The 25857-nt window shown below is 50.9% G+C and overlaps 1 protein-coding gene across 2 annotated transcripts in view; it reads left to right on the top strand.

Annotated features, from left to right (window-relative positions):
• The first annotated feature begins 2381 nt into the window (after positions 1 to 2381).
• Positions 2382 to 25857, top strand: part of SLC39A11 (solute carrier family 39 member 11) — a 64326-nt gene continuing 40850 nt past the window's right edge. Inside the window, exons 1-5 of one of the 2 annotated variants that reach the window (XM_033077035.1) lie at positions 2382 to 2487; positions 3426 to 3539; positions 4552 to 4590; positions 9557 to 9715; positions 23017 to 23182. In XM_033077035.1, the coding sequence (XP_032932926.1) occupies positions 3432 to 3539; positions 4552 to 4590; positions 9557 to 9715; positions 23017 to 23182 (472 nt within the window). In that variant the 5' untranslated portion in view covers positions 2382 to 2487; positions 3426 to 3431. The remainder of the gene's footprint in view (positions 2488 to 3425; positions 3540 to 4551; positions 4591 to 9556; positions 9716 to 23016; positions 23183 to 25857) is intronic. The other variant, XM_033077034.1, reaches the window with a different exon arrangement.

Below are 25857 nucleotides of genomic sequence, written 5' to 3'. Positions count from 1 at the left end.
CAGCCTGCACGGAGGGGACACTGCAGGGACACGCTGCCCGCTCCCAGGGACAGCTCAGCCAGCAGTGCCTGCTGCCAGCCCCGGGCAGGGCGAGCCACTCTGCCCCAGACAGCTCTAGGGCAAAAAAATCCCAAAGGGTTTGGGTTCTGGCTGCCCCAGGGCTCCCTGGAGCTGAGCCTTGATGGGAGATGGCACCAGATTTGTGTCCCTTTTGGTGTTTAATGTGAATTTTAGGGGAGATGGCACCGGGTTTGTGTCCCTTTTGGTGTTTAATGGGAATTTTAGGGGAGATGGCACCGGGTTTGTGAACCTTTTAGTGTTTATTAAAGTGAATTTTAGGGGTTCTGGGTCTCCTCCTTCCCTGCTGGAACAGGCAGGGTCCAGGTGGGAGCTGCCAGCCCTCCTGGCCAGGGCTGTGACACTGGGACAGGCAGGGATGTGACACTGAAACAGGCAGGGCTGTGACACTGAAACAGGCAGGGATGTGACTCTGAGGGGACACACAGGGATGTGACACCAGGACACACAGGGCTGTGACACTGAAACAGGCAGGAATGTGACACTGGGACAGGCAGGGATGTGACACTGATACAGACAGGGCTGTGACACTGGGACAGGCAGGGATGTGACAGTGGGACAGGCAGGGCTGTGACACTGGCACAGGCAGGGATGTGACACTGAAACAGGCAGAGGTGTGACAGTGGGACAGGCAGGGCTGTGACACTGAGACAGGCAGGGCTGTGACACTGAAGTGTCCCTGCACACACAAGTGACACTGGGGAACGGGGGTGGCAGTTGATTTTGCTGTTCCTGCTGCCCAGAGCCACCACAGCTGTCCCCAATGCCACCCACACGTCCCCAGGCAGGGCCACCATCGCTGCCAGCCGCCCCCAGCCGTGTCCCCAGGGCCAGCTCTGCCGGGTCACCAGCTGTCCCCAACCCTGCCAGCGCTGTCACAGCCACCCGGGGATCCCTGGGGTGGCAGAGGGACACTCTGTGTGTCTGTCCCCATGTCCCTCCAGCTGTCACCTCACCCTGCAGCTGCCTGGCCCTGGGAGCTAATGAGAGGCATTATATATATGTAAAAATATAAATATAAGTATAAAACATATGTTAATATAGTAATATATATGTTTTAATATAGTAATATACATGTTAATCCATATTAATATATTAATCACTGTTCCATTATATATATTAATATATAAACATATTATAATATTTAATATATATTAAATATATATAAAATATATATTTATTAATATATATTATATTAAATATATTTTATATATAAACGTATTATGAATTTATATATATAATGGAGCAGTGACAGGGCCAGGCTGAAATCCCAAATCAGGGAGGTTCTTTCCCAGCTGTGCCAGATAAATTCATGGATGTGTCCCTGTGTCACCCCCTGCTCCTCCTGGAGGGGACACTGTGGCTGTCCCTGGGAGCTCAGGGACACTCTGCCACCCTGCAGTGACGTTTTTGGGGATGTCCAGCTGGACACCGGGAGGAATTCATCACGGACAGGGTTGTGACACGTGGAGGGGGCTGCCCAGGGAGGTTTGGGGTGTCCGTGTGTCCCTGGAGGTGACACTGAGTGTCACTGAGGTGGGGATGGCACAGCTGGCACTCGGGGACTCCAGGAATCTCTCGGGGTCTCCTTGGGTGGTGACAGTGACAATGACAGTGACAGTGACAATGACAGTGACAATGGCAGTGACAATGACAGCGACAGTGACAATGACAGTGACAATGACAATAAAAGTGACAGCCTCGGGAAAAGAGCCATAGAACCCCCAAATCCCACCCGAACCCCCCCCAACCCTCCCACCCCAAGCTCCCCTCTCCCCCTTAGGCGAGGCTTTGGGATTTAAGCCGAGCTCATCGGGACTCGGCACATCCCACCTAGAGCACAACCCCGGATTTGGGGGTTTGGGGCTCAGCCAGGCCCAAATGAGGCTCAGATCTCGCCCAGGCGAAAAGGGGGGGACAAAAAGAGGGGGGGACAAAGCCCAGGGATGGGGAGCGAGCAGTGGGAGCTGCAGTGCCATGGAAATCCACCCAGCTTGGAGACGCAGATGAATAAATTGATGCCACACGCCAGCATGGATATATTTATATGCATATGCACCAAATCCACAGGGATTGATAGATTTATATGTAAATATATAATAAATACACAGGCGGCAGAGCCATCTTGTCGCGCCCGCCCGCGCCGCCCGCCCGCCTCGCTTTGTGGCCGGCGCGCCCGCGCGAACCGCAGAGCCGCCCCCGCCGCGCTCCCATTGGCTGAGCTGCCCGCCCCTGCCGCGCTCCTATTGGCTGAGCCGCTCGGGGGGCGGGGCCAGCCCACAGACACGTGTGCGCACCCGGAAGTGGCGGCGGGACCGGCCCGGGGCTCGGGGTTGCGGGTCCGGGGACACCGCGGGGTTCAGCTCCGGATTTGGGCTGGGGGTGTCCCAGCACCCCCAGATCCTCCAGGTATGCGGGGACACCGCTCCGGAGCTCCAGCTTAGGGGGTTGCGGGGGTCCTGCTACCATTCAGGGCATTTGGGGGCGCCTCGTTTGGGGGGTTCAGGGGTCCTGGGGTGGGTCAGGGGCTCCAGGGGTCCCGGTTTGGGGGTTCAGGGGTCCTGGGGTGGGTCAGGGGCTCCGAGGATCCGGGTGTGGGAGGTTCAGAGGTCCTGGGGCAGGCCAGCGGCTCGGGGGTGTCCAGGATTGCGGGGTTCGGGGGTCCTGGGGGGTCCAGGTTTGGGGGGTTTGGGTGCTCCTGGGTGGGCTGCAGGACCCCCTGTAGTGAGGGGAATCTCCCTGGGGAGCTGGGGGGGTCTGAGCAGGAAAACCCTGCGGGGGCTGAGCTGGGCACGCACCTGCAGGGATCGGGAAAAGCCTTGGGCCAAGGCTGGGAGAGCCTTTGAAGCTGGCACTGGTGTGTGTGTGTATTTCTTATAAACTTACATGGCAATCTATCAATCCCTGTGCATTTGGTGTATATACATATATATTTATAATATACATTATATATATTGTGTGTGTTATATATTTATTATATATAAAATGTATTGGTATATAAATATATCCGTGCTGGCGTGTATTATCAATTTATTAATCTGCATTTCCAAGCTGGGTGGATTTCCATGGCACTGCAGCTCCCCATCCCTGGGCTTTGTCCCCCTTTTTTGTCCCCCCTTTTGGCCTGGGTGAGGTCTGAGCCCTGTTTGTGCCTGGCTGAGCCCCAAATCCGGGATGTGCTAAGTCCTGAGGAGCTCGGCTTAACTCCCAAAGCCTCGCCTAAGGGAGGAGAGAGAGGAGCTTAGGGTGGGAGGGTTGGGCTGGCTGTGATCCCTGTGGTGTGGGGGGGTTCAGGTGAGATTTGGGGGTTCTCTGGCCCTTTTCCCAAGGCTGTTCCTGTCTCCTAGGCCAGCATGATCCCGGGATTTGGGCCGGTGCTGCAGGCGGTGCTGGGGACGTTGCTCACCTGGGGACTGACAGCGGCGGGGTCAGCGCTGGTGTTCGTGTTCTCCAGTGGCCAGGTGAGCCCTGGGACCCCCCAGGATCTGTGTCCAAGGGCAGGTGAGCCCTGGGACCCCCCAGGATCTGGATTTAGGGCAGGTGAGCCCTGGGACCCCCCAGGATCTGGATTTAGGGCAGGTGAGCCCTGGGACCCCCCAGGATCTGGATTTAGGGCAGGTGAGCCCTGGGATCCCCCCAGGATCTGGATTTGAGGGCAGGTGAGCCCTGGGACCCCCCAGGATCTGGATTTAGGGCAGGTGAGCCCTGAGATCCCCCAGGATCTGGATTTAGGGCAGGTGAGCCCTGGGATCAGCTCCTCAGCCCTGGGATCCCACAGAATCCAACCCAAGAGCTGTGCCTTGCTCATGGCTGGGTTTGGCTGCCTGCTCCCAGCTTTGATGGACAAGAGGAGGAGAAATCCAGCTCCTTTCCCAACACACAGGAGGGGAAGGAAATCCAGCTGCTGAGCCTGGGCTGTGGAATGTGCTCCTGGGGCTCTGTGCTGGGAGCAGCAGCTCCCCTGCCTGCAGCCTGGTTTTGCTGCCTTGTTTCCAGGGCAGGATTTGGGTCAGTGCTTTGCTCAGAACGAGCAGAGTGCTGAGCTTTAAGTCATCCTGGATCCAAAATTAGAGGCCCCCTTGCCAGGGTGTTCCAGATTGCCCAGATCTGGATTTATTATTTATGCCTCGGTCTTGTGATGGTTTGTTCAGGAGGTGGCTGCAAAGTGAGGCTCCCTTTGGAGGAGAAAAAGCCTGGGAGGGGCAGGGACACCTTCCACTGGCCTTGGACATTCCAGGCATCCAGGGGCAGGCACAGCTTCTCTGGGAATTCTATCCCAGGGCCTCACCTCCCTCCCAGGGAACAGTTCTTTTCCAAAGTGCCACCTAACCCTGTCCTCAGGCAGTGGGAAGCCATTCTCTCTTGTGCAACATCCCTCTCCAGGCTGGGAACCCCTCTCCCATCTCCCCAGGACTGTGGGCAGTGGTTTCAGCAGGAGTTCAAGGTGTTTTGTGTTTGGTTTTTTTTTTCCAGAGGCGGATCCTCGATGGGAGCTTGGGCTTTGCCGCAGGGGTGAGTGCATCATCATCCTCCTCCTCCTCCTCCTCCTTCCCCTCCTCCTTCCCCTGTGTTCTCTGCAGCCCCTCCACGCTTGGTTTGGCTGCCCACTGGAGTGAAAATCCCTTGGAAAATTCCCTGAGGGCAGGGCAGGGCTCAGGCTCATCCTGCCCTGGTTCCTCCTGGCTCAGGGTGGAGGTGGCACCAGGACGGTCACGAGCTGCCCACACTGGTTTGGGCTCCCTGGAATTAAACTCTCCTCATTTCCCTGGGATTCTGAGAGCTCTGGAGCTGGGCAGAGAGCTGTGCTGGGGGCTGCTGTGCCTGGCTGGCTTTGTGCTTCCCCATGGATGCTTCAAACCCTGGGGAGGAGAGGGAGGAGAGAGCTGCAGCTCTCCGTGAAATGTGGGGCTTGTGGCAGCTTTTCCTGGAGGAAAACGTGCAAGTGTGGGGCTGGGATTGGTGTAGGGGCTTGGGGATGTGGGGCTGGGATTGGTGTAGGGGATTGGGGATGTGGGGCTGGGATTGGTGTAGGGGCTTGGGGATGTGGGGCTGGGATTGGTGTAGGGGCTTGGGGATGTGGGGCTGGGATTGGTGTAGGGGCTTGGGGATGTGGGGCTGGGATTGGTGTAGGGGATTGGGGATGTGGGGCTGGGATTGGTGTAGGGGCTTGGGATGTGGGGCTGGGATTGGTGTAGGGGATTGGGGATGTGGGGCTGGGATTGGTGTAGGGGACTGGGGATGTGGGGCTGCCACTGCCCAGCTGCTGGGGCCTCATCCAGACTCATTAAATCACCTTTGTTCCCCTCATTAGAGATCAAATCACTGGGATGTGCTCTGCAGGGACGTGTCCCTTCCCAGCTGTGTGCTGGGGTCACCTGGGCTCTGCCTGGGCTGGGGAGGGTGACAGAGCTGGGTTTGCTCCCTGCAGGGTGAGGATTGTTCCCCTGGGCTGTGATTTCTGCAGGAATCCCATCGGGATTAGGAGCTGCTGTCCTTGCTGTGGCCACCACGTCACCCTGCCAGCAGCTCTGAGTCACCCCAGGTGTGGCTCAGGAAGCAGAAACTCCTGCAAACATTTGCTTTTCCCTCAGCTCTTCCAGCTGGCAGTGCTCAGGGCAGGAAGGGGGGATTGTGCCTGGAGGGGACAGGCAGTGAGTGACCCTTGGTGACACCAGGGTCCCCCTGAATTTTAATTTTCCTACCTGGGCAGTGTTACCTTGGCATGGCCAACAGCTGGGTCTCCATCTTTTCTCTGTCTGGGAGGGTTTAACACCACAAGAAACTTTTCCTGCCCCTTTTCCTGCCCCTTTTCCTGGTGTTTGTGTTTGGTGGTTTTGCAAAAATCAGGAGGAACCCCCTCGTGGTGAATCCACCCCTGTGGTGAGAGGGATTGTTGTGGGAACTGCCCTGGCCTTTGGTGCTGGAGCTGAGCTGGTTCTTCCCCTCCTGGTGAACATTGCCCTGCTCTGGGAGCTGCAAAGCAAAATAAACCCGGGATGAATCCCAAATATCTCAGCCACTGCTGAGCCAGGAGGTGGGACAGGGATGTCCAGGTGCCCTCAGGGGTGCAGGAAGCTGTTTTGGGGCTGCAGGGAGCTGTTTTGGGATGTATGGAGCTGTTTTGGGATGCAGGGAGCTGATTTGGGGTGCAGGGAGCTGTTTTGGGGTGCAGGGAGCTGTTTTGGGGTGCAGTGAGCTGATTTGGGGCGCAGGGAGCTGATTTGAGGTGCAGGGGGCTGTTTTGGGGTGCAGGGGGCTGTTTTGGGGTGCAGGGAGCTGATTTGGGGTGCAGGGAGCTGTGCCTGGGCAGATGCTCCAGCTGGTCTGGGGGTGCTGGCCTGAGCCAGCTGAATGGAACTGGTCTGTACTGGGAGAGCCCTGGGTGTACTGGGAGCATCCTGAGCTGCTCCTGGTGTCACCTGGGCTGGAGGGACCTGAGCAGCTCAGTCCTTGGGGTGTCCAGCTCAGCTCCCCCAGCCCTGCCCCTCCTGGCTCTGCCTTTCCCTGCCTCAGTTCCCCCCCTGAACTCCCAGAAAATGCAGGCTTTGCATGCAGGAGCTGTGAGGTGTTTCCATAGAGACAAAGCTTCACTTGCTGGGGCATCTGATGTGAAATTCTGCCTTTTCTCTTAAATCTTGATATCCTTAAATGAGATTTTTTTTTTTTCTGTGGTGCTGCAGGGCTGGGCTCAGACACCAGAAGGAAACACCTGCACCCCTTTCCCTGCAGCCTGGCCCAGCTTTTCCTTACCTGGGCTGCAGTTTGGTTTTCCCTGTCCCAGGTGGAGCAGGAAACCACCCAGGGATCAAAAATTCCCTTAAAACAACACCACGAATTCCCACAGCTCTGCTGGGGCTCCTGTGTGGCTCCACAGGCACAGGGCTGAGCTGGATCCGTGGCTCTGGAGAGTTTGAAGGCCAGAATTTTGGGGATTCTGTAGGAGAATCCTGAGGGGAAATGAGGAAATTATTGAGGGGAAAATGTGGAAATTATTGAGGGGAAATGAGGAAATTATTGAGGGGAAAATGTGGAAATTATTGAGGGGAAATGAGGAAATTATTGAGGGGAAAATGTGGAAATTATTGAGGGGAAATGAGGAAATTATTGAGGGGAAAATGTGGAAATTATTGAGGGGAAAATGTGGAAATTCCTGAGGGGAAAGTGAGGAAATTCCTGAGGGGAAATGAGGAAATTCCTGAGGGGAAATGAGGAAATTATTGAGGGGAAAGTGAGGAAATTATTGAGGGGAAAGTGAGGAAATTCCTGAGGGGAAATGAGGAAATTCCTGAGGGGAAATGAGGAAATTATTGAGGGGAAAATGTGGAAATTCCTGAGGGGAAAGTGAGGAAATTCCTGAGGGGAAAGTGAGGAAAATCCTGAGGGGAAAGTGAGGAAAATCCTGAGGGGAAGATGAGGAAAATCCTGAGGGGAAGATGAGGAAAATCCTGAGGGGAAGATGAGGAAAATCCTGAGGGAAAAGTGAGGAAAATCCTGAGGGGAAAGTGAGGAAATTCCCGAGGGGAAATGAGGAAAATCCTGAGGGGAAAGTGAGGAAAATCCTGAGGGGAAAGTGAGGAAAATCCTGAGGCAATCCAGGCAATCCCTAAATCCCACCCTGAGCTCAGTGGAGCTTCTGCTCCTCCTTGACATTGGAAATTCTATAAATCCATGACAATGACTTCCAGCAGCTGGGGCTGACGTGCATAAGGCAGGAATAAATCATTTTTCCTTCACCTTGGGATGCTCAGAGCTGCCCTGGGGGCTGCCAGGACCTGGGGCTGAGCTCTGAGCTCTGAGCTCTGCCAGGACCTGGAGCTGGGCTCTGAGCTCTGCCAGGACCTGGAGCTGGGCTCTGAGCTCTGCCAGGACCTGGAGCTGAGCTCTGAGCTCTGCCAGGACCTGGGGCTGAGCTCTGCCAGGAGCTGGAGCTGAGCTCTGATCCCTGCCAGGACCTGGAGCTGGGCTCTGAGCGCTGCCAGGACCTGGGGCTGAGCTCTGCCAGGACCTGGAGCTGAGCTCTGAGCTCTGCCAGGACCTGGGGCTGAGCTCTGCCAGGACCTGGAGCTGAGCTCTGAGCTCTGCCAGGACCTGGGGCTGAGCCCTGCCAGGACCTGGAGCTGGGCTCTGAGCGCTGCCAGGACCTGGAGCTGAGCTCTGAGCGCTGCCAGGACCTGGAGCTGAGCTCTGAGCTCTGAGCTCTGCCAGGACCTGGAGCTGAGCTCTGAGCTCTGAGCTCTGCCAGGACCTGGAGCTGAGCTCTGAGCTCTGCCAGGACCTGGAGCTGAGCTCTGAGCTCTGAGCTCTGCCAGGACCTGGAGCTGAGCTCTGCCAGGACCTGGGGCTGAGCTCTGAGCTCTGCCAGGACCTGGAGCTGAGCTCTGAGCTGTGCCAGGAGCTGGAGCTGAGCTCTGCCAGGACCTGGAGCTGGGCTCTGATCCCTGCCAGGACCTGGAGCTGGGCTCTGAGCTGTGATCCCTGCCAGGACCTGTTTGCCCTGGGGAATCCCATCTGAGCAGAACCTGCAGATCCTTTCCCTGCTCTCTTGCCTCCTCCCTGGCTGTGTGTTTGTTGTTTGAAGGGGGTGGTGTTTGAAATACGAGGTCTGACAGCCGTGCTTAAGCCTGACATGCCAACCCCGGTTCTTCTTACTCACAGTGAGCTCAGATTTACACAACCCCCCAGGGATGTGTCTGCAGCTCCTTCCTGAGCAGGGCTCAGCCTGGCAGGGCTGGGCAGCTCCTCCTCAGTGTTCCTGGGATGGTTTGGTTTGGGATTTGGGGAGGAATTGTTCCCTCTGAGGGGTTTGGCACGCTGGCATGGGTGCTGCTGGGTCCCTGAAGTGTCCAAGGCCAGCTTGGATGGGACAATGCAAGGTTTTAAGGTTTTTTGCCAGCCCAAATTATTCTGGGATTCTGAGCAACCTGCAAAGGGAACTTTCTAGGGGCTGCTGGGCAGAGATTGAGGTAATAAAAAACACCAAAACAACAAACAAATAAATCAAACTACACAAAAATACCAAAATAAATCAACAACACACAAAAAAATTACTTCTGACTCAGTAAACCCATACCTCAAATCATCAAAACAAAAATACCAGCTATAAACACAAAACAAAAAATACATTTAACCATAAACAATATTTCTCAAATTATCCATAACTATAAAATTATCCATATCTACATGCAATTCTCCATAACTATAAAATGTCAAACAAGCCAAACAAATAAAACATGCATCACATAGAAAAAACAATAATCCATATATAAATATTAAAAAAAACCTAACAAATTAACTACATCACACTACCCCAAAACAAACTACACACTCAGGAGTGGCTTTCCCACTGGCAGGATTCTCAGCAGATGCTGCTCCTGCATCCATTCCTGCAGGGGAATTTCAGCTCCCCTCGTGTCCCTGGGGTCTCTCTCACCTGTCCCCTCCTGTCCCTGGGGTCTCACCTGTCCCCTCCTGTCCCCAGGTGATGCTGGCAGCCTCCTACTGGTCCCTGCTGGCCCCGGCCATCGAGCTGGCCGAGCGCTCGGGCACCTTCGGAGCCTTCTCCTTCTTCCCGGTGGCTGCAGGATTTGTGCTGGGGGCAGCGTTTGTGTACGGGGCTGACCTGCTGCTGCCAGCGCTGGTGAGTGGGGCTGGGGGCTGGGGGCTCATCCCAGGGGGAACTCTGGGGCTGGGGGCTGATCCCAGTGTGAACTGTGGGGCTGGGGGCTGATCCCAGTGCTGGTGAATAGGAATTCCCAAGCTGGGGACTCATCCCAGTGTGGACTGTGGGGCTGGGAGCTCATCCCAGTGTGAATTGTGGGTTTGGGGGATGATCCCAGTGGGAATTGTGGGGATGGGGGCTCATCCCAGTACTGGTGACTGGGAATTCCCAGGCTGGGGGCTGATCCCAGTGCTGGTCACTGGGAATTCCCAGGCTGGAGGCTGATCCCAGTGTGAATTGTGGGGCTTGGGGCTGATCCCAGTGCTGGTGAGTGAGAATTCCAGAGCTGGGAACTAATCCCAGTGGGAATTGTGGGGCTGGGAACTCATCCCAGTGGGAATTCCCAGGCTGGGAGCTAATCCCAGTGCTGGTGAGTGGGAACTGTGGGGCTGGGGACTGATCCCAGTGGGAATTGTGGGGTTGAGGGCTCATCCCAGTACTGGTGAGCAGGAATTCCCAAGCTGGGGGCTCATCCCAGTGGGAACTGTGGGGCTGGGGGCTTATCCCAGTGCTGGTGACTGAGAATTCCAGAGCTGGGAACTCATCCCAGTGGGAACTGTGGGGCTGGGGTTTGATCCCAGTATGAACTGTGGGGCTGGGAGCTCATCCCAGTGTTGGTGAGTGGGGCTGTGGGGCTCATCCCAATGGGAATTCCCAGTTTGGGGGCTCATCCCAGTGCTGGTCACTGGGAATTCCCAGTTTGGGGGCCCATCCCAGTACTGGTCAGTGGGAATTCCCAGTTTGGGGGCTGATCCCAGTGCTGGTCACTGGGAATTCCCAGTTTGGGGGCTCATCCCAGTGCTGGTCACTGGGAATTCCCAGTTTGGGGGCCCATCCCAGTACTGGTCAGTGGGAATTCCCAGTTTGGGGGCTGATCCCAGTGCTGGTCACTGGGAATTCCCAGTTTGGGGGCTCATCCCAGTGCTGGTCGCTGGGAATTCCCAGTTTGGGGACTCATCCCAGTGCTGGTCACTGGGAATTCCCAGTTTGGGGACTCCTGCCCTCCCTCCTATTATCTGGACCCACTTGTTTTCCCTCCCAGATTTAATGAATTTGTGATTTCCCTGAGCCCTGGCAGTGCTGGATGCACCTTCAGACTTGCTGAGCTGTTTTTTTTTTTAAATCTCCCTGTTTTTTTCCTCCTTCACACTTGTGCTTTTGTTCTTTTTGCTGGCAGAGCTCCTCAAACAGCTCAGGTGTGACCTCGTGTCCCAGCCCAGGGGCTGCATTTGCAGAGCTGCCAACCCTGGCAGTGCTGCACAGCCTGAGCTGGTGTCAGAAATATAAATAAACAGGAGCTGGTGGATTTGTGCAGCTGAAAACACCAGAGTGGTGCAGTCAGTGAAGACATTTCCAAACATTTCCAAGGAGATTGTTCATTCTCACGTTTATCTCAGTGGGATTTTCTTGGCCTGTGGGTGTGAGGGAGGTTTGAAGGATGTGCTGATGTTTCCCAGCAGGATGGGGGAGCAGAGCACAAACCCCACTTGTTCCTGGAGGCTGGAGGGGTTTTTTGGGATGTTGGAACAGGAGCCTGTGCAGAGGGAAGAGTTTGGGAGAAGTGGGATTATTGGGAAGAGCAGGATGGAGTGACAAGGATGGGTGCTGGCCTTGCAGGAAACAGAAATAAAAACATCCAAAATATCCAAAATATCCTGAAATCTGGGTGAAAAGGTGCTGGGAGCAGAGCTGTGCTCTCCTGGCTCCTGCCACGCTCATCCCATGGGGATTCTGCAGCCTGGGACGTGGACAGGGAGGATTTTTGGGGAGCTTTGTGAAGGGAACAGAGACCCAGTGAGGTTTTGGGGGAACACAGAGGTGAGAGCTGAGCAGGTTTTGGGGGAACAAGGGGAAAGCTGAGCAGATTTTTAGAGGAACAGGGTGAGAGCTGAGCAGGTTTTGGGGAACAGAGGGAGAGCTGAGCAGGTTTTTAGGGGGAACAAGGGGAAAGCTGAGCAGGTTTTTAGGGAAATAAGGGGAGAGCTGAGCAGATTATTGGGGGAACACAGAGGTGAGAGCTGAGCAGGTTTTTAACAAGGGGAGAGCTGATCAGATTTTTAGGGAAATAAGGGGAGAGCTGAGCAGGTTTTAGGAGGAACACAGGTGAGAGCTGAGCAGGTTTTTAGGGGAACAGAGATGAGAGCTGATCAAATATTTGGGGAACAAGGGAAGAGCTGAGCAGATTTTAGGAGGAACAGAGGGAGAGCTGATCAGGTTTTTAGGGGGAACAAGAGGAGAGCTGCTGGTCACACAAGGATTTTAAATCTCTCCCACCTCGGGGAGGGTGGGAGATGCTGGGGATGCTGCTGGGCAGGAGGAGGAGGAGGAGGAGGAGGATGAGGAGGAGGAGGAGGGAGCTGCTGCTCTCTGCTCAGATGAGCATCCCCAGGCTGCCACAGCTCCAGGCTGGGTAACAACAACCTCTGAAAGCTTTTATCGACTCCTGATCAGCCCAGCCCTGCCCTGCCTGGGCTCTTCTCCTTCTCAGCCCCTCTGGAGCATCCTGGGCTGTGCTGGTGGCACGGGAAGGGTTAAACCTGCCAGCCTGAGCGTTAATGATCCTGAACACAGACACACAAACCAGATCTAATCTATCACATCTTTATCTTTGCCTTTTTCCCAACGTGTTTGTTCATCCTCCAGCCCAGGAGGTGCTTGGCAAACCTGGCCAGGAAATTTGGGGGTGCTTGGAGGGGGAGACCACAGCCAAAAACAGATCCCAGGGGTTTCAAAAATTATTCTGGCAAATCTCCCCACATGGAAAGTCCAGTTTGTGCTGATTTTTGCTTTGAACGAGGCTTTCAGGTGGAGTTTGGATGCACTGGGGCTGTGTGAGCCTTTCCTAAAAAGGGTTTGGTGCTTTCACTGCCAAGACCCAGAGCCTCCAAGGGAAAGTTTACTTCAAAATTCAGTGCAGCAGGTCCCTGATGGCTCAGCAGCTATTTTGGGTCTACTGAAAGGCATAAGAATGCTGGAATGAAGTGTTATTATTCTCATCCTTCACATCTGTCACGCAGCTCTGCTGACTTGGCTCAGAGTTTGGGTTTTATTGGGTTTGGGATGTGCTGTCCTGGCCTCCCCTGCCTGGGGCAGCCCCACCAGAGTCCAGAGGATTCCTCCAGCCCTGGCTCTGGATTGTCACACCAGCTGAAAATTGGAAATGTTGGGAGCAGCATCAGGGCAGGGTGGGGTCCCCATCCCCAGAGGGGTTTGGAGCTGTGTGGATGTGGCACTTGGGGACATCACAGGTGGCCTGGCCAGGCTGGGGTGGGTGGGCTGGGTGATGTTTGAGGGCTTTTCCACCCAGAATGATTTTATTTTGTGGTTCTGTGGTTCTGTGATGTTGTGGTTCTGTGATTTTTTGATTCTGTGATTTTGTTATTTTGTGATTCTGTCATGTTGTGGTTCTGTGATTTTCTTATTTTGTGATTCTGTGATGCTGTGGTTCTGTGATGTTGTGGTTCTGTGATTTTTTTTGATTTTCTTATTTTGTGATTCTGTGATGCTGTGGTTCTGTGATTCTTTGGTTCTGTGATTTTTTTGATTCAGTGATTTTGTGGTTCTGTGATTTTGTTATTTTGTGATTTTGTGGTTCTGTGATTTTGTTATTTCGTGATTCTGTGATGTGGTTCTGTGATTCTTTGGTTCTGTGATTTTTTGATTGTGTTATTTTGTGATTCTGTGATGTTGAGGTTCTGTGATTCTGTGATTTTTGTTATTTTGTGATTCTCTGTGAGCTGCCTTTGCCTTGGAGCTGCTGGATCCCCAGGAGTGCAATTCTGAGCACACATGGGTGGGCTTTGGGGGTTTTTGGGAGCAGGGGAACCCCTGTGCCTTCCAGGAGGTTCCTCCCAGGAGCTCCCTGGCTCCTGCTGCTCCTGGATCCCAGTCTGTGACCTCAGAGCAGGCAGGAATCCGCAGCTGGGACTGGCACAGGAGGAATCCAGCTGGTCCTGCAGCCCCAGCTCAGCTCCTGCTCTTCCCCTGCTCTCCCTCACTGCTGCCATCATCACTAAATAGGATAATGAGCCTTAATCAGCCTCATCTCCTCTCCCTCCAGGTTGTGCTCAGGAGCCTCTGTGTGCACAGGGAGCAGCCCCATCCCTGCCTGGGGGATCCCAGGGGTGCTGGAGTCCCTTGGGAGCTGCAGGAGTTAATGAACAATCCAGGGAAAGAGCTGCTGGGCCATTACTCAGCTCTGCCAATACCTGGGGTGTAAAGGACAATCAGGGAGGGAGCCAGGGCTGTAATTCCAGCCTGGAAATGCCATCTCCATTGGATTTTATTTATTTATTTTGTCTGCTGGGTACAGGTTGGTTTTTTTTTTTTTTTTGTTGTTCTTTTCTTGCTCCTGAGTGCAGAGGAAATCAATAAAGCCTGGTGTGATGGGCAGAGCATTCCTTGGATTTAAACAAACAGTGGCTGAAGTGCCCTTTAAAAGCTTTTCCTCAGAACCAGCACGGCCAAAATCCCTCTCTGGGCTCCAGGGCTTGTGTCCCACACCCATTGGGGATAATTTGGGGATAATTTGGGCTCTGCTTTGCTGCTGCCCCGAGGTTTCCCTGAGCAGGGTGAGGATCTGCAGCTCCTCAGAGTGGTGGGAGCTGAACCCCCCTGACCCCCTCCAAAGGGAATTTCCATCCTTTTCTGGATGTGCAAACCATGGCTCGAGGGCTCTTGGGGAGTATGGTTTGGGACTGGATGTTTTGTACAGTGAATTTTGGGCTATTTTGGGTAGGAACTCTTGGGAAGGCTTTGAGAGCTGCATAAACAGCCCTGAGGATCCCTCCTGCCCTCAGAATGTGCCTCCAGGATGAATATTTTGCCTTCTAAATCCATACAATTCCCTTTTTGGGTGGGGAAGCTGGGAATTGTGCACGGATGAGGCTGCAGGAGGAGGAGGAACCATCAAAGTGTAGCTGTACATTGTTTAAAATTGCAATTTTTTTCATGGATTAGAGCATGGGGAGCATCTTTATTTGGGAGAGGGGACACTGGGAAGTGCTAAATGGTGATTTTAGGAGGAATTTATTCCTGAAAAGGTGTCAGGCACTGGCAGGAGCTGCTGTCCCAGCAAGGCTGGAGGTGACACCCAGAGCTCTGGGGGTTGCACTCAGTGATCTCCCAGCCTCAATAACTCTGGGATTCTGGAATTCTTGTGCCTGGATGCTCCTGCCTGTGCTCCCAGCTCCAAACCTGCCCCTCCTGCTGGGTTCTCTGCCCAGGGACAGCGTGCAGGACGTGCAGCTCTGCTCCTGCTGCTCGTTTCTCCTCTGCACTGAGATTCCTCTGATGCAATTTGCTGCTCCTGAGGGATGTGCCCAGCTCACATTCCCACTTTAATCTGCTTTTTCCTGTCCAGCTCTGACTCCTAGGAAGTTAATTAGCTGCACATCCCCACTGCCCAGGAGGTGTGTGGGGTTTTTAACCCAGGCATTGAGGATTTGCTGCTTGGTGAAGTTTTGGGGCTGCAGGAATTGGAGTTTTTCCCTCCTGGAGGGGGAGGATGGAGCTGGGGGTGCCAGCCTGGCTCCTGCATTCCTGCTTTGCTCAGATTTCCTTTGCTCAGGGCAGAATAAACATCAGCCTCGTGTTTGTTTGGTTTTGTGGAGCCCTGGCCCTTTTCCACAGGCTCAGGGAGGAAGGAGGGATCCAGCTCTGAGGATGAAGGAAGAGAAATTTTGGTTTTTTGGGAATGTAGCAGAGCCTTCCATTGGGAAATCCTTCCCTTCTTTGGGAAATCCTTCAATGGAAATCCTTCTTTGGGAAATCCTTCAATGGGAAATCCTTCCTTTCCATTGGGAAATCCTTCCCTTCACTGGGAAATTCTTCCCTTCACTGGGAAATCCTTCAATGGAAATCCTTCACTGGGAAATTCTTCTTTGGGAAATCCTTCCCTTCATTGGGACATCCTTCAATTGAAATCCTTCTTTGGGAAATCCTTCTTTGGAAAATCCTTCCCTTCCATTGGGAAATCCTTCCCTTCACTGGGAAATCCTTCCCTTCTTTGGAAAATCCTTCCCTTCCATCCCAGCAAACCAGAGTTCCCTGGGCATGGATTTTATGAATTTCTCAGTGAACCCCAGCCCTGAGGTTCTGGATCCAGGAGGGATTGATCCCTCTCTCCTGTCCCAGCTGGGATTTCAGCCACGAAAATCAAACCCAAACCCACCCATGGGATCCTCTGGAAGACTCAGAACCCCAAAGGTTTCTTTTCAATCTCTTTTTCCATGGAAAACCTGGATAAAGAATTTTTATCCTCTTGGATAAAGAGGTTTTATCCACCCCTGCCCTGCTCCTGTGCAGCTTTAAATCCAGTAGTGCCTGGATAGGTTGGAATAATTTGCCAAAAACCCCCACAAAACCCTAATTATCCTAATTTCTACCAGAGCATTTTGCTTTATTAATGGAGGTAAAGGCTTATTTACTGCCGCAGTGCAATTTGTCAGCTGCTCTTAATTAGAATTCTCTCTCATTATGCACCAAGCATTTCATAAAAACATGATTTGGGAAGCCCCAGAGCTGGAGCTGATTCTGAGTCAGGGTTAAATTCCCTCCCACCCTGGTCAGGTTTATGGGATCTGGAGCTGTTTGATGGGGTGGGCTGGAAAATCCTTCTGGAAAAAAGCAGGGAGTGAGAAAAGCTGATTTAATTCTTCACTCTGTCCATCACCCCAATTTCTGCAGCAGGAATTTTGGGAATTGCTGATCTTCCATGGGTTTTTCCCTCCTCCTCAGCCTTTGCTGACTGAATTTGAATTTTTTTTTAAATTTTTTTTTAAATTATTTTTTATTTTTTTGGGCCTGGCTCAGAATTGTAAAATAGAAATTCCCCACCAGGAAGAGCACAAAGGGAACTCCTCCATCCTCTGCAGCAGCCCCTGTTTACCCAGGGCTGCCAAAGCTCCCCCAGCTCTTCTTTGATCTCAAAATGTGCCTTGGAATTTGCTCAAAGCATAACCCCAAATTAATTCCTCCACGGTGAAAGGCAAACCTGCCATTAAGGTGTCAGGGAAAGCAGAGAGAGAGGTGAGGGAAGGCAGAAACTGCTTCCATGGGGGGAAAAACAAACATTCCCAGGGCCCTGGAGCTCCTAAAATCTACAGAGAAAAATCCCTGAGCCTGTGGGGGAAAGAAAATGAGGGGAAAAATCCTTTATGTAGGAAAGAAGGTGTTGTTTATATGGGAAAAAATGATCTTTTTTGATAAAAAATGGGTATTCTTGTAGATTTTATTTTTGTCAGAAAAGAAAGAAAATAAAATAATAAAATAATAAAATGAAAAAGAAAATAAAATTCCCTGGGGATTGGGAAGGAAAGGTCCAAAATGCACAAAAATCCACAAAAACATCCACAAAAATGCCAAACAAATCCACAAAATCTCCCAAAAATCCACAAAAATCCACAAAAATCCACAAAACTCCACGAAAATCCAGGAAAACGCACAAAAATGCACAAAAATCCTTAAAAAATACAGAAAAATGCACAAAAATCCATTAAAATGCACAAAACCCCACAAAAATCTAGGAAAATGCACAAAAATGTACAAAAATCCTAAAAAATCCACAAAAATGCACAAAAATCCAGGAAAATGCACAAAAATCCACAAAAAATCCCTAAAAATGCTCAAAAATGCTCAAAAATCCACATCCATCCTTTTAATATTCCTAATAAATACAGATATTCCTCATTATTAATATTCCTAATAAAAACAAACCTGTGGGTTTTTTCTCTGGCACTTTTGGGGCTTTTCCCTTCCTGGCAGGGGCACCCTGGGATTCCCTCATTTATTTCACCAAGGTTATTATAACCTCTGCCACCACAAAACCACCAAAGCACAGGAATGTTTGCCCTGCTCTTGCCAAAAAAAAAATAAAAAAATTCAGCAAACAAAGCCCATCCCAGCAGGAATCCTGGAAAAACGTCAAGCAGGAGCAGCAAATTCCGTTTTCCATGGGATAATTTAATTTTTTAATTTTGTTTGTACCAATGCTGGGAGCCCCACATGGGCACAGCTCCACCAAACCCTGACCAGGACCAGCTCCAGCCCTTTTCCCACCTGGATTTCCTCCCAAATTCATCCCCAGGAAGGTTTTTGGGGTGTGGGAATCCTGGAAAAACCTCAAGCAGGAGCAGCAAATTCCTTTTTCCATGGGGTAATTGCTCCAAGTGGGGAATCAGAGCACAGCCAGTCAGGATGGGGATGCACCCCAGTTCTTTGTTGGGTCAGATTTATTTTCCTCACACCCCCAGCAGGGAGGTTTGGGTGGGATTCTCACCACAAGGTGAGAATTTAATTTTTTAATTTTGTTTGTACCACATGGGCACAGCTCCACCAAACCCTGACCAGGATCAGCTCCATCCCTTTTCCCACCTGGATTTCCTCCCAAATTCATCCCCAGGAAGGGTTTTTGGGGTGTGGGAGTGTGGGAGGGGCTGGCAGGATGCAGCAGGGCTCAGCCATCCCTCAGTGCAGAGTTCCTGCAGTGCTAATTGCATTATTTGGTTTGCATTATTTCATTTGTTTGATTTTAACACACGGCTTCCTCTGGGTGTGGGTGAGCCCTGGGCTGCAGGACCTGTCCCTGGGGCTGCCTGGGGGTTCTGTCCCCTCCCCACATCCCCAAAATCCCCAGGGACAGCAGCTCTGCTGGAGACAGAACCTCCCAGCAAATCCACAGGAATTTGGGGATTTCTCCTCCCTGCATTCATCAGAGTTTGGCTGAGGCAATTCCTGATCCCAGCAGGGAGAAATTAAATTCTCATGGGGTGCTGGGATGGTTTAAAAGCTCATCCTGCCTCACCTTGCACAGGAGCCTGGCTTGGGCACTGCAGGGATGAATTCCTGTCCCTTGGGAGCCTTCCCAGCCCTGCAGAAACATCTCTGAAACACCCAGGGCTGTTCCCAACCCTGTTATCACCAAAGGATGGGGCCAGCACATCAGTGCCACCACTGCCACCAGCCTGGTGACAGTCCCAGCAGGATGGGAGGACAGAAAAACAACAAAAAAAACAAAATAAAACCACAGCACAGGGGTTTTCTCACCCTGAGCTCCCCACCCTGGCCCAGGAACCTCATCCAGGCTGAGCAGAAATGAAAATTTTCCCCCAATTTCCCAGCAGGGTTTCCCTGTCCACAGCTCTTCAAGCCATTAAATGGAAAAAAAATAAAAATTAAAAAAAAATTTAAAATGAAGAGCAAAGCTTTTGCAGCCCTCAGCAGCAGCCACAAACCAAGGGGCCACTGAGCTTTATGGTTTTTTTGGGTTTATAGGTTTTTTTTTAGTTTGTCCTTCTTCTTCACCTTAATAATAGCAATGTTGTATAATTAAGTTAAAAAGTCTGCATTGCAGGCCATGGGTAGTTGGTTATTGAGTTAAAAGTAAATAGAATTGATGTTGCATTTGATAATTGGGCAGTTTACCCTTAAAAGGCCCTGTTGAGAAGCAGGGCTCCATTTTTAGTTTGTGAGCTTCAGAAGTCACAGTTTGTGGGGCTGTAGGATGGGTCAAAGCTGATAAACATCTGAACAAGAAATAGCATCTCCCTCATCTCATCCTGACCCTGGAAAAGGAACAAAAACCTCCAGAGCCTCTCCTGGGAATGTCCCTTCAGGCTTTACCCTGCCCTGGGGGATCCTTCCCCCCATTCCTGATTTCCCAAGGTTTTTTTGGGGGATTTTTGGTGGCTTCTCCTCCCTCCTGGCAAGGGAAAAGCCCCAAAAGTGCCAGGGAGAAACCCCATGTGTTTATTTTTATTAGGAATATTAATATTTAAGAGGAATATCTATATTTATTAGGAATATTAAAAGGATGGATGGGGCTGTGCCCACCTCCTCTGGCCCAGACTGGCTTCAGATTAATTCAAATCTTGGGCAGGGGGATGCGATCCCAAATCCTTGCTTTGCCTACAAGGATATCTATTTTTTAAATCTGCAAGAATACCCATTTTATATAAAAAAAAGATCCTTTTTTTCCCATATAAAGGACACCTTCTTTGCTACATAAAGGATTTCCCCCTCATTTCCCTCTCCACACAGGCTCAGGCCAATCCCACAATCTCTGCACGAGCAGTGGGAGCTCCCACATCCCAGAATAGTTTTTCCTCCAAGTTCTTCCTGTCCAAATCTCTCCCTGCCTCTCTCTGTTTCTGCAAATAATCAACCCCCGTGGTTATTCCAGCTGACACTAATTACTGCCACGAACTAATTAATGCTGCTTGCCTTTCCTCCTCGCTGGCCGTGTTTTTAACCCAGTGACACTTTCCAATTAAGGCTCCCGCAGGCTCGGGGCTGCTGTGACTCAGAGCAGCCTCAGCTGGGATCAGTGCTGAGCTTTCCTCAAGGTCACCAGTCCTGGCACAGATTGTCCCTTGCAGCAGGGAGGGGACCTGGCCTGCCCAAATCCAAATCTGAATCTGAATCCTGTCCAAATTCTGTCCAAATCCAAATCCACATCCAAATCTGAATCCAAATCTGAATCCAAATCCTGTCCAAATCTAAATCCAAATCCAAACTGAAATCCAAATCCAAATCCTGTCCAAATCCACATTCAAATCCAAATCCAAAAACAGTCCAAATCCAAATCCAAATTCTGTCCAAATCGTGTCCAAATCCTATCCCAGTCCAAATCCAAATCCAGTCCAAATCCAAATCTAAATCTAAATCCTGTCCAAATCTGAATCCAAATCCTGTCCAAATCCGAATCCAAATCCTGTCCAAATCCAAATCCAAATCCTGTCTAAATCCAAATCCTGTCTAAATCCAAATCCTGTCCAAATCTAAATCCAAATCCAAGTCCTGTCCAAATCCAAACTGAAATCCAAATCCAAATCCAAACTGAAATCCAAATCCAAATCCTGTCCAAATCCAAATCCTGTCTAAATCCACATCCAAATCCAAATCTAAATCCAAATCCAAATCCTGTCCAAATCCAAATCCTGTCCAAATCTAAATCCAAATCCTATCCAAATCCAAATCCAAATCCTGTCCAAATCCGAATCCAAATCCAAATCCAAATCCTGTCCAAATCCAAACCTGCAGCTCTCCCCCATCCCCAGGGATTTAATCCCAGCTCAGACCTGCAGCTCTCCCCCATCCCCAGGGATTTAATCCCAGCTCAGACCTGCAGCTCTCCCCCATCCCCAGGGATTTAATCCCAGCTCAGACCTGCAGCTCTGGGTGAGGGGAGGTGAGAGCTCTGGGCTGAACTGCAGAAATGTCATTAGTATTAATTATTGGTGTTAGCATGAATACCCTGCTCAGACTCGTTATGCAGATGAGGGCAGAGGAGCCCTTGAGTTATTCATCTTTAACCTTTGCTTTGGGTTCTGTGACCCCCCCAGGGAGGCTCCAGTTACTGCTCTGCCTCGGGGGGGCTTTGTCCTGCTGCTGTCACCTGAGAGAGCCCTGCCCTGGGGGATTCCAGGTGATCCCTGGGATGGATTCCAGGTGATCTCTGTGGATACTCCTGGGGCTGATTCCAGGTGATCCCTGGGGCTGATTCCAGGTGATCCCTGTGAATGCTCCTGGGGCAGATTCCAGGTGATCCCTGGGGCTGATTCCAGGTGATCCCTGGGGCTGATTCCAGGTGATCCCTGTGAATGCTCCTGGGGCAGATTCCAGGTGATCCCTGGGGCTGATTCCAGGTGATCCCTGGGGCTGTTCCTGGGGTGGATTCCAGGAGATCCCTGGGGCTGTTCCTGGGGTGGATTCCAGGTGATCTCTGTGGATGCTCCTGGGGTGGATTCCAGGTGATCCCTGGGGTGGATTCCAGGTGATCCCACCTGGGCACCCTCCCTGTGGCTGTTCCTGGAGTGGATTCCCAGCCCTGCAGGGACTCAGGGACTCAGGCCCTGCTCCCAGTGCAGAGCTGGTGACACCAGGTGACAAGTCACTGCCATGGGACACGTTCCCTTCTCCCAGCTCTGCTCTTGTCCCTCCAGTCCCACAGCTCCTCCTGGTTTGTAGCTCCAGGTGGGTTTGAGGAGCCTGAGGGAACCCAGAAACACCAACCTGGATCCCTTTTTGTCAGGAGCTGTGGTGACAGGACACAGGGGATGGCTCCCACTGCCAGGGGCAGGGCTGGGTGGGGTTTGGGGAAGGAATTGTCCCTGTGATGGTGGGAGGGGCTGGGATGGCATTCCCAGAGAAGCTGTGGCTGCCCCTGGATCCCTGGGATCCAGGTTGGACAGGGCTTGGCTAGTGAAAGGTGTCCCTGGCATGGCAGGGGTGGCACTTTAATGTCCCTTTCAACCCGAGTGACACACCTGGGTGCAGTGTGAGAAGCTGCTGTGACATCAATGCCCATCAATGCTCATCAATGAAACCCCATCAATGCCCATCAATCAATGCTCATCAATGCCCAACAATCAAACCCCATCAATGCCCAACAATCAAACCCCATCAATGCCCAACAATCAAACCCCATCAATGCCCATCAATCAAACCCCATCAATCTCCATCAATGCCCCCCATCAATGCCCATCAATCAAACCCCAGCAATCCCCATCAATGCCCATCAATCAATGCTCATCAATGCCCAACAATCAAACCCCATCAATGCCCATCAATCAAACCCCATCAATGCCCATCAATGCTCATCAATCAAACCCCATCAATGCCCATCAATGAAACCCCATCAATCCCCATCAATGCCCATCAATCAAACCCCATCAATGCCCATCAATGCTCATCAATGAACCCCGATCAATGCCCATCAATCAAACCCCATCAATGTTCATCAATCAAACCCCATCAATGCTCATCAATCAAACCCCATCAATGCCCATCAATCAAACCCCATCAATGCCCATCAATCAAACCCCATCAATGCCCATCAATGCCCATCAATCAAACCCCATAAATGTCCATCAAACCCCATCCCTTGGGCAGGGAGGATGGGCTGGAGGAGGCTGGGGGCACTCTGGGTGTGCTCAGTGTCTGTGCTGCCTTGCAGGGTGCAGGATGGGACACTCTGGGGTGTGCTCAGTGTCTGTGTTGCCTTGCAGGATGGGGTTGGGACACTCTGGGTGTGCTCAGTGTCTGTGCTGCCTTGCAGGGATGCAGAAGGAGGTTGGGGAAGCTCTGGGTGTGCTCAGTGTCTGTGTTACCATGCAGGGATGCAGGATGGGGCACTCTGGGTGTGCTCAGTGTCTGTGTTACCATGCAGGGTGCAGGATGGGGAAGCTCTGGGTGTGCTCAGTGTCTGTGTTGCCTTGCAGGGGTTCTCTGGCCCTCCCCACGCCCTGGCCCTGGGCTGTGAGCAGCGAGCTGAGAAGCAGAAGCAGGAGCAGGAGCAGGAGCAGGAGCCCGGCCGGGATTTGGGCAGCGAGCTGTGGATGCAGAACGAGCTGGCCATCAGGATAGGTAGAGCTGGGCTGCAGCCAGGCAAGCATCCTGTCATATACCACCCAGAGGGGCCAGAGCCCCCTGCTGCCCTGGCACCAGGGCTGGCACTGCAATTCTGGGGGTTTGCAATTCCTGGGGTTTGGAATTCCTGGGGTTTGAAATTCCTGGGGTTTGCAATTCTGGGGGTTTGCAATTCTGGGGGTTTGCAATTCCAGGGGTTTGCAATTCCTGGGGTTTGCAATTCCTGGGGTTTGCCCATGTCTGGGGTTTCTCTCCTTCTCTTCCTCCTTCTCCTTTCCTTTTTCCTTTCTCCTTTCCTTTCTCCTTCCCTTCCCTTCCCTTCCCTTCCCTTCCCTTCCCTTCCCTTCCCTTCCCTTCCCTTCCCTTCCCTTCCCTTCCCTTCCCTTCCCTTCCCTTCCCTTCCCTTCCCTTCCCTTCCCTTCCCTTCCCTTCCCTTCCCTTCCCTTCCCTTCCCTTCCCTTCCCTTCCCTTCCCTTCCCTTCCCTTCCCTTCCCTTCCCTTCCCTTCCCTTCCCTTCCCTTCCCTTCCCTTCCCTTCCCTTCCCTTTTTTTCCCTCATTCCTTCCCTTCCCCCTGCAGCTCTCACAGCCACTTGCACTGTCTGGGCCATGAATTATTGATCAGGAGCTCTCTGCTGTGCTGGAGGAGTGAAACCCTCAGCTCCTCTCGGGGTTTTTTCCAGCACTGACCCTGCCCAGCTCTCCCTCTGTCCCTGCTCAGGGTTCCTGGTTCCTTCCTCAGATGATTGATAAATCTGTTAAAGGAATCTTTGTGGTTCAAAGAGGAGATGTTGGAGCCTGTAAATCAAAGGTCTCTCTGAATTCCTGGTGTTATAGATATTATTTCTTTATTTTATACAACCTTCTTATGTTATATAAACACGAATTATAACAACAGATATCACACTGGGATTCAACCCCTTTGAAGGGGTTGGAGTGTATTCAGCCACTCACTGAAGTTTTAAAATGAGCAAATAATGAAGTTTAAGTAAGAAATGATGTGTTTTAGTGCTTTAATCCCAGTCTGAGCTGGGTCTGGCTGAGCCCCCTCACTGGGGGTGAATCAGGGGGGACACAAATCCCTGCTGCCAGCTCTGCCCCACACAAACAGATTTAAAGAAGGAATTTTGGGTGGCTCTGTGTGCTGTGCCAGCCCCAGGCTGTGTTTGGGGGCACAATTGGCTCTTCCTCCCCTCAAACTTTCCAGAGACAAAGCAAATGCCAGTCAGTAAATCCATTTTATTGCTGCTCTGGTTATTGGTGTTGTGGTTGGGTCTGCTCTGAAGGAATGATTCCTCCTTCAATCAGCCTCTCATTGGCTCAGTGACACCTTCCCAAAGTGCTGAAACCCTCAGCATCTGCTTTTTCCAGAGGGATTTTCTGCTCTGCAGCCTCTTGGGAGGTTTTTGTCAGGTGGGAACTTCCCCTCTCAGGTGCAGTTTAATTTTATTCTTCCAGGGAGAGCAGAGCAGCTGCTGAGGTTTTTATGTTTTCATCTCCTTTTAGCTGCAGACAATAGCAGTGCAAATGGTTTTGGGAATTGAAAATTTCCATTAGGCTTTGTTGGTTTTGGTTTTTTTTTCCCTCTCTCTGGGGAAATGGTATTAAGAACCAACAACACATTAATTCTTTTATTGTTTTTTCCTTTTTTTCCTCCTCTTTCTACTGAAATAAACTTCCAAGAAATCTGCTTTCCCCAGGGCTGGGTAGTGCCAGCCTGGGCTCTGGGGAAGCTCTGGGAACATAATGGGAGATTTCAGAGTCTAATGGGCACTAAGTGGAACATTTCAGCCTTAATCACTGCTGAATCATTGACCCTTCCTTCATATTTACATCTTTTACATCGCTGAAGCTGGGAAAACAAAGGAAAATCCCAAAGCAGCAGCTGGGGATGGTGGGGGTGAGGGGCTGGGGTGGGAAGTGTGGAAATCTGAGTGCCTGGGGGAGCTGGAAATGAATTTAACCCCCATGTGGGAGGGGTTGGGGTGTGCTCACCCTGGCACATCCAGGTTTCCTTCCCTCCCCTGCTCTGGGCTTGTGAAAAACACTTTTATTTTATTTTATTTTATTTTATTTTATTTTAATTTAATTTAATTTTTATTTTATTTTAATTTTAATTTTAATTTTATTTATTTATTTATTTATTATTTTATTTATATTTTATTTTATTTTAATTTATTTTAATTTATTTTATTTTATTTTTATTTATTTTATTTTTTTAAAATTCTATTTTATTCTATTTTTATTTTATTGTTTTGGTAAAGTTTAAAAGTGTTATAACTGCATCACACGTTGGCTTTTTGCAAATATTGAGATAAATGCTGTATGTATAATGTTAAAATAGCTTTTCTGTATAAATATAAATATATAAGCTTGTTTTCTTCTAATAGCAAAAGTTAAAGATCAGCTTTTAAAAATGGTGTGCTTAAACTACCCACTTAGTTAAAATAACAAGCCATAAACATATAATAAAGCCCCTACAACCAACACAACAATTATCAACACTCACCAACTGCAAAAAGCCAAAACCACCACTCAAATTAAAAAATAATAATAAAAAAAATGAAAACCACAAGCCAAAAACCACACATGCTCTAAAAAAACAAACCCAAAAAGTAACCATGCTAAATAACTCTCAAAAAAAGTTAAAAAACTATAAAAAACTATAAATATGCAACAAGTTAATGTATTGTAA

Source organism: Catharus ustulatus, chromosome 20, assembly GCF_009819885.2.
Source record: "Catharus ustulatus isolate bCatUst1 chromosome 20, bCatUst1.pri.v2, whole genome shotgun sequence".
Taxonomy (NCBI): Eukaryota; Metazoa; Chordata; class Aves; order Passeriformes; family Turdidae; genus Catharus; species Catharus ustulatus.
This window is presented reverse-complemented; position numbering and strand designations above follow the sequence as displayed.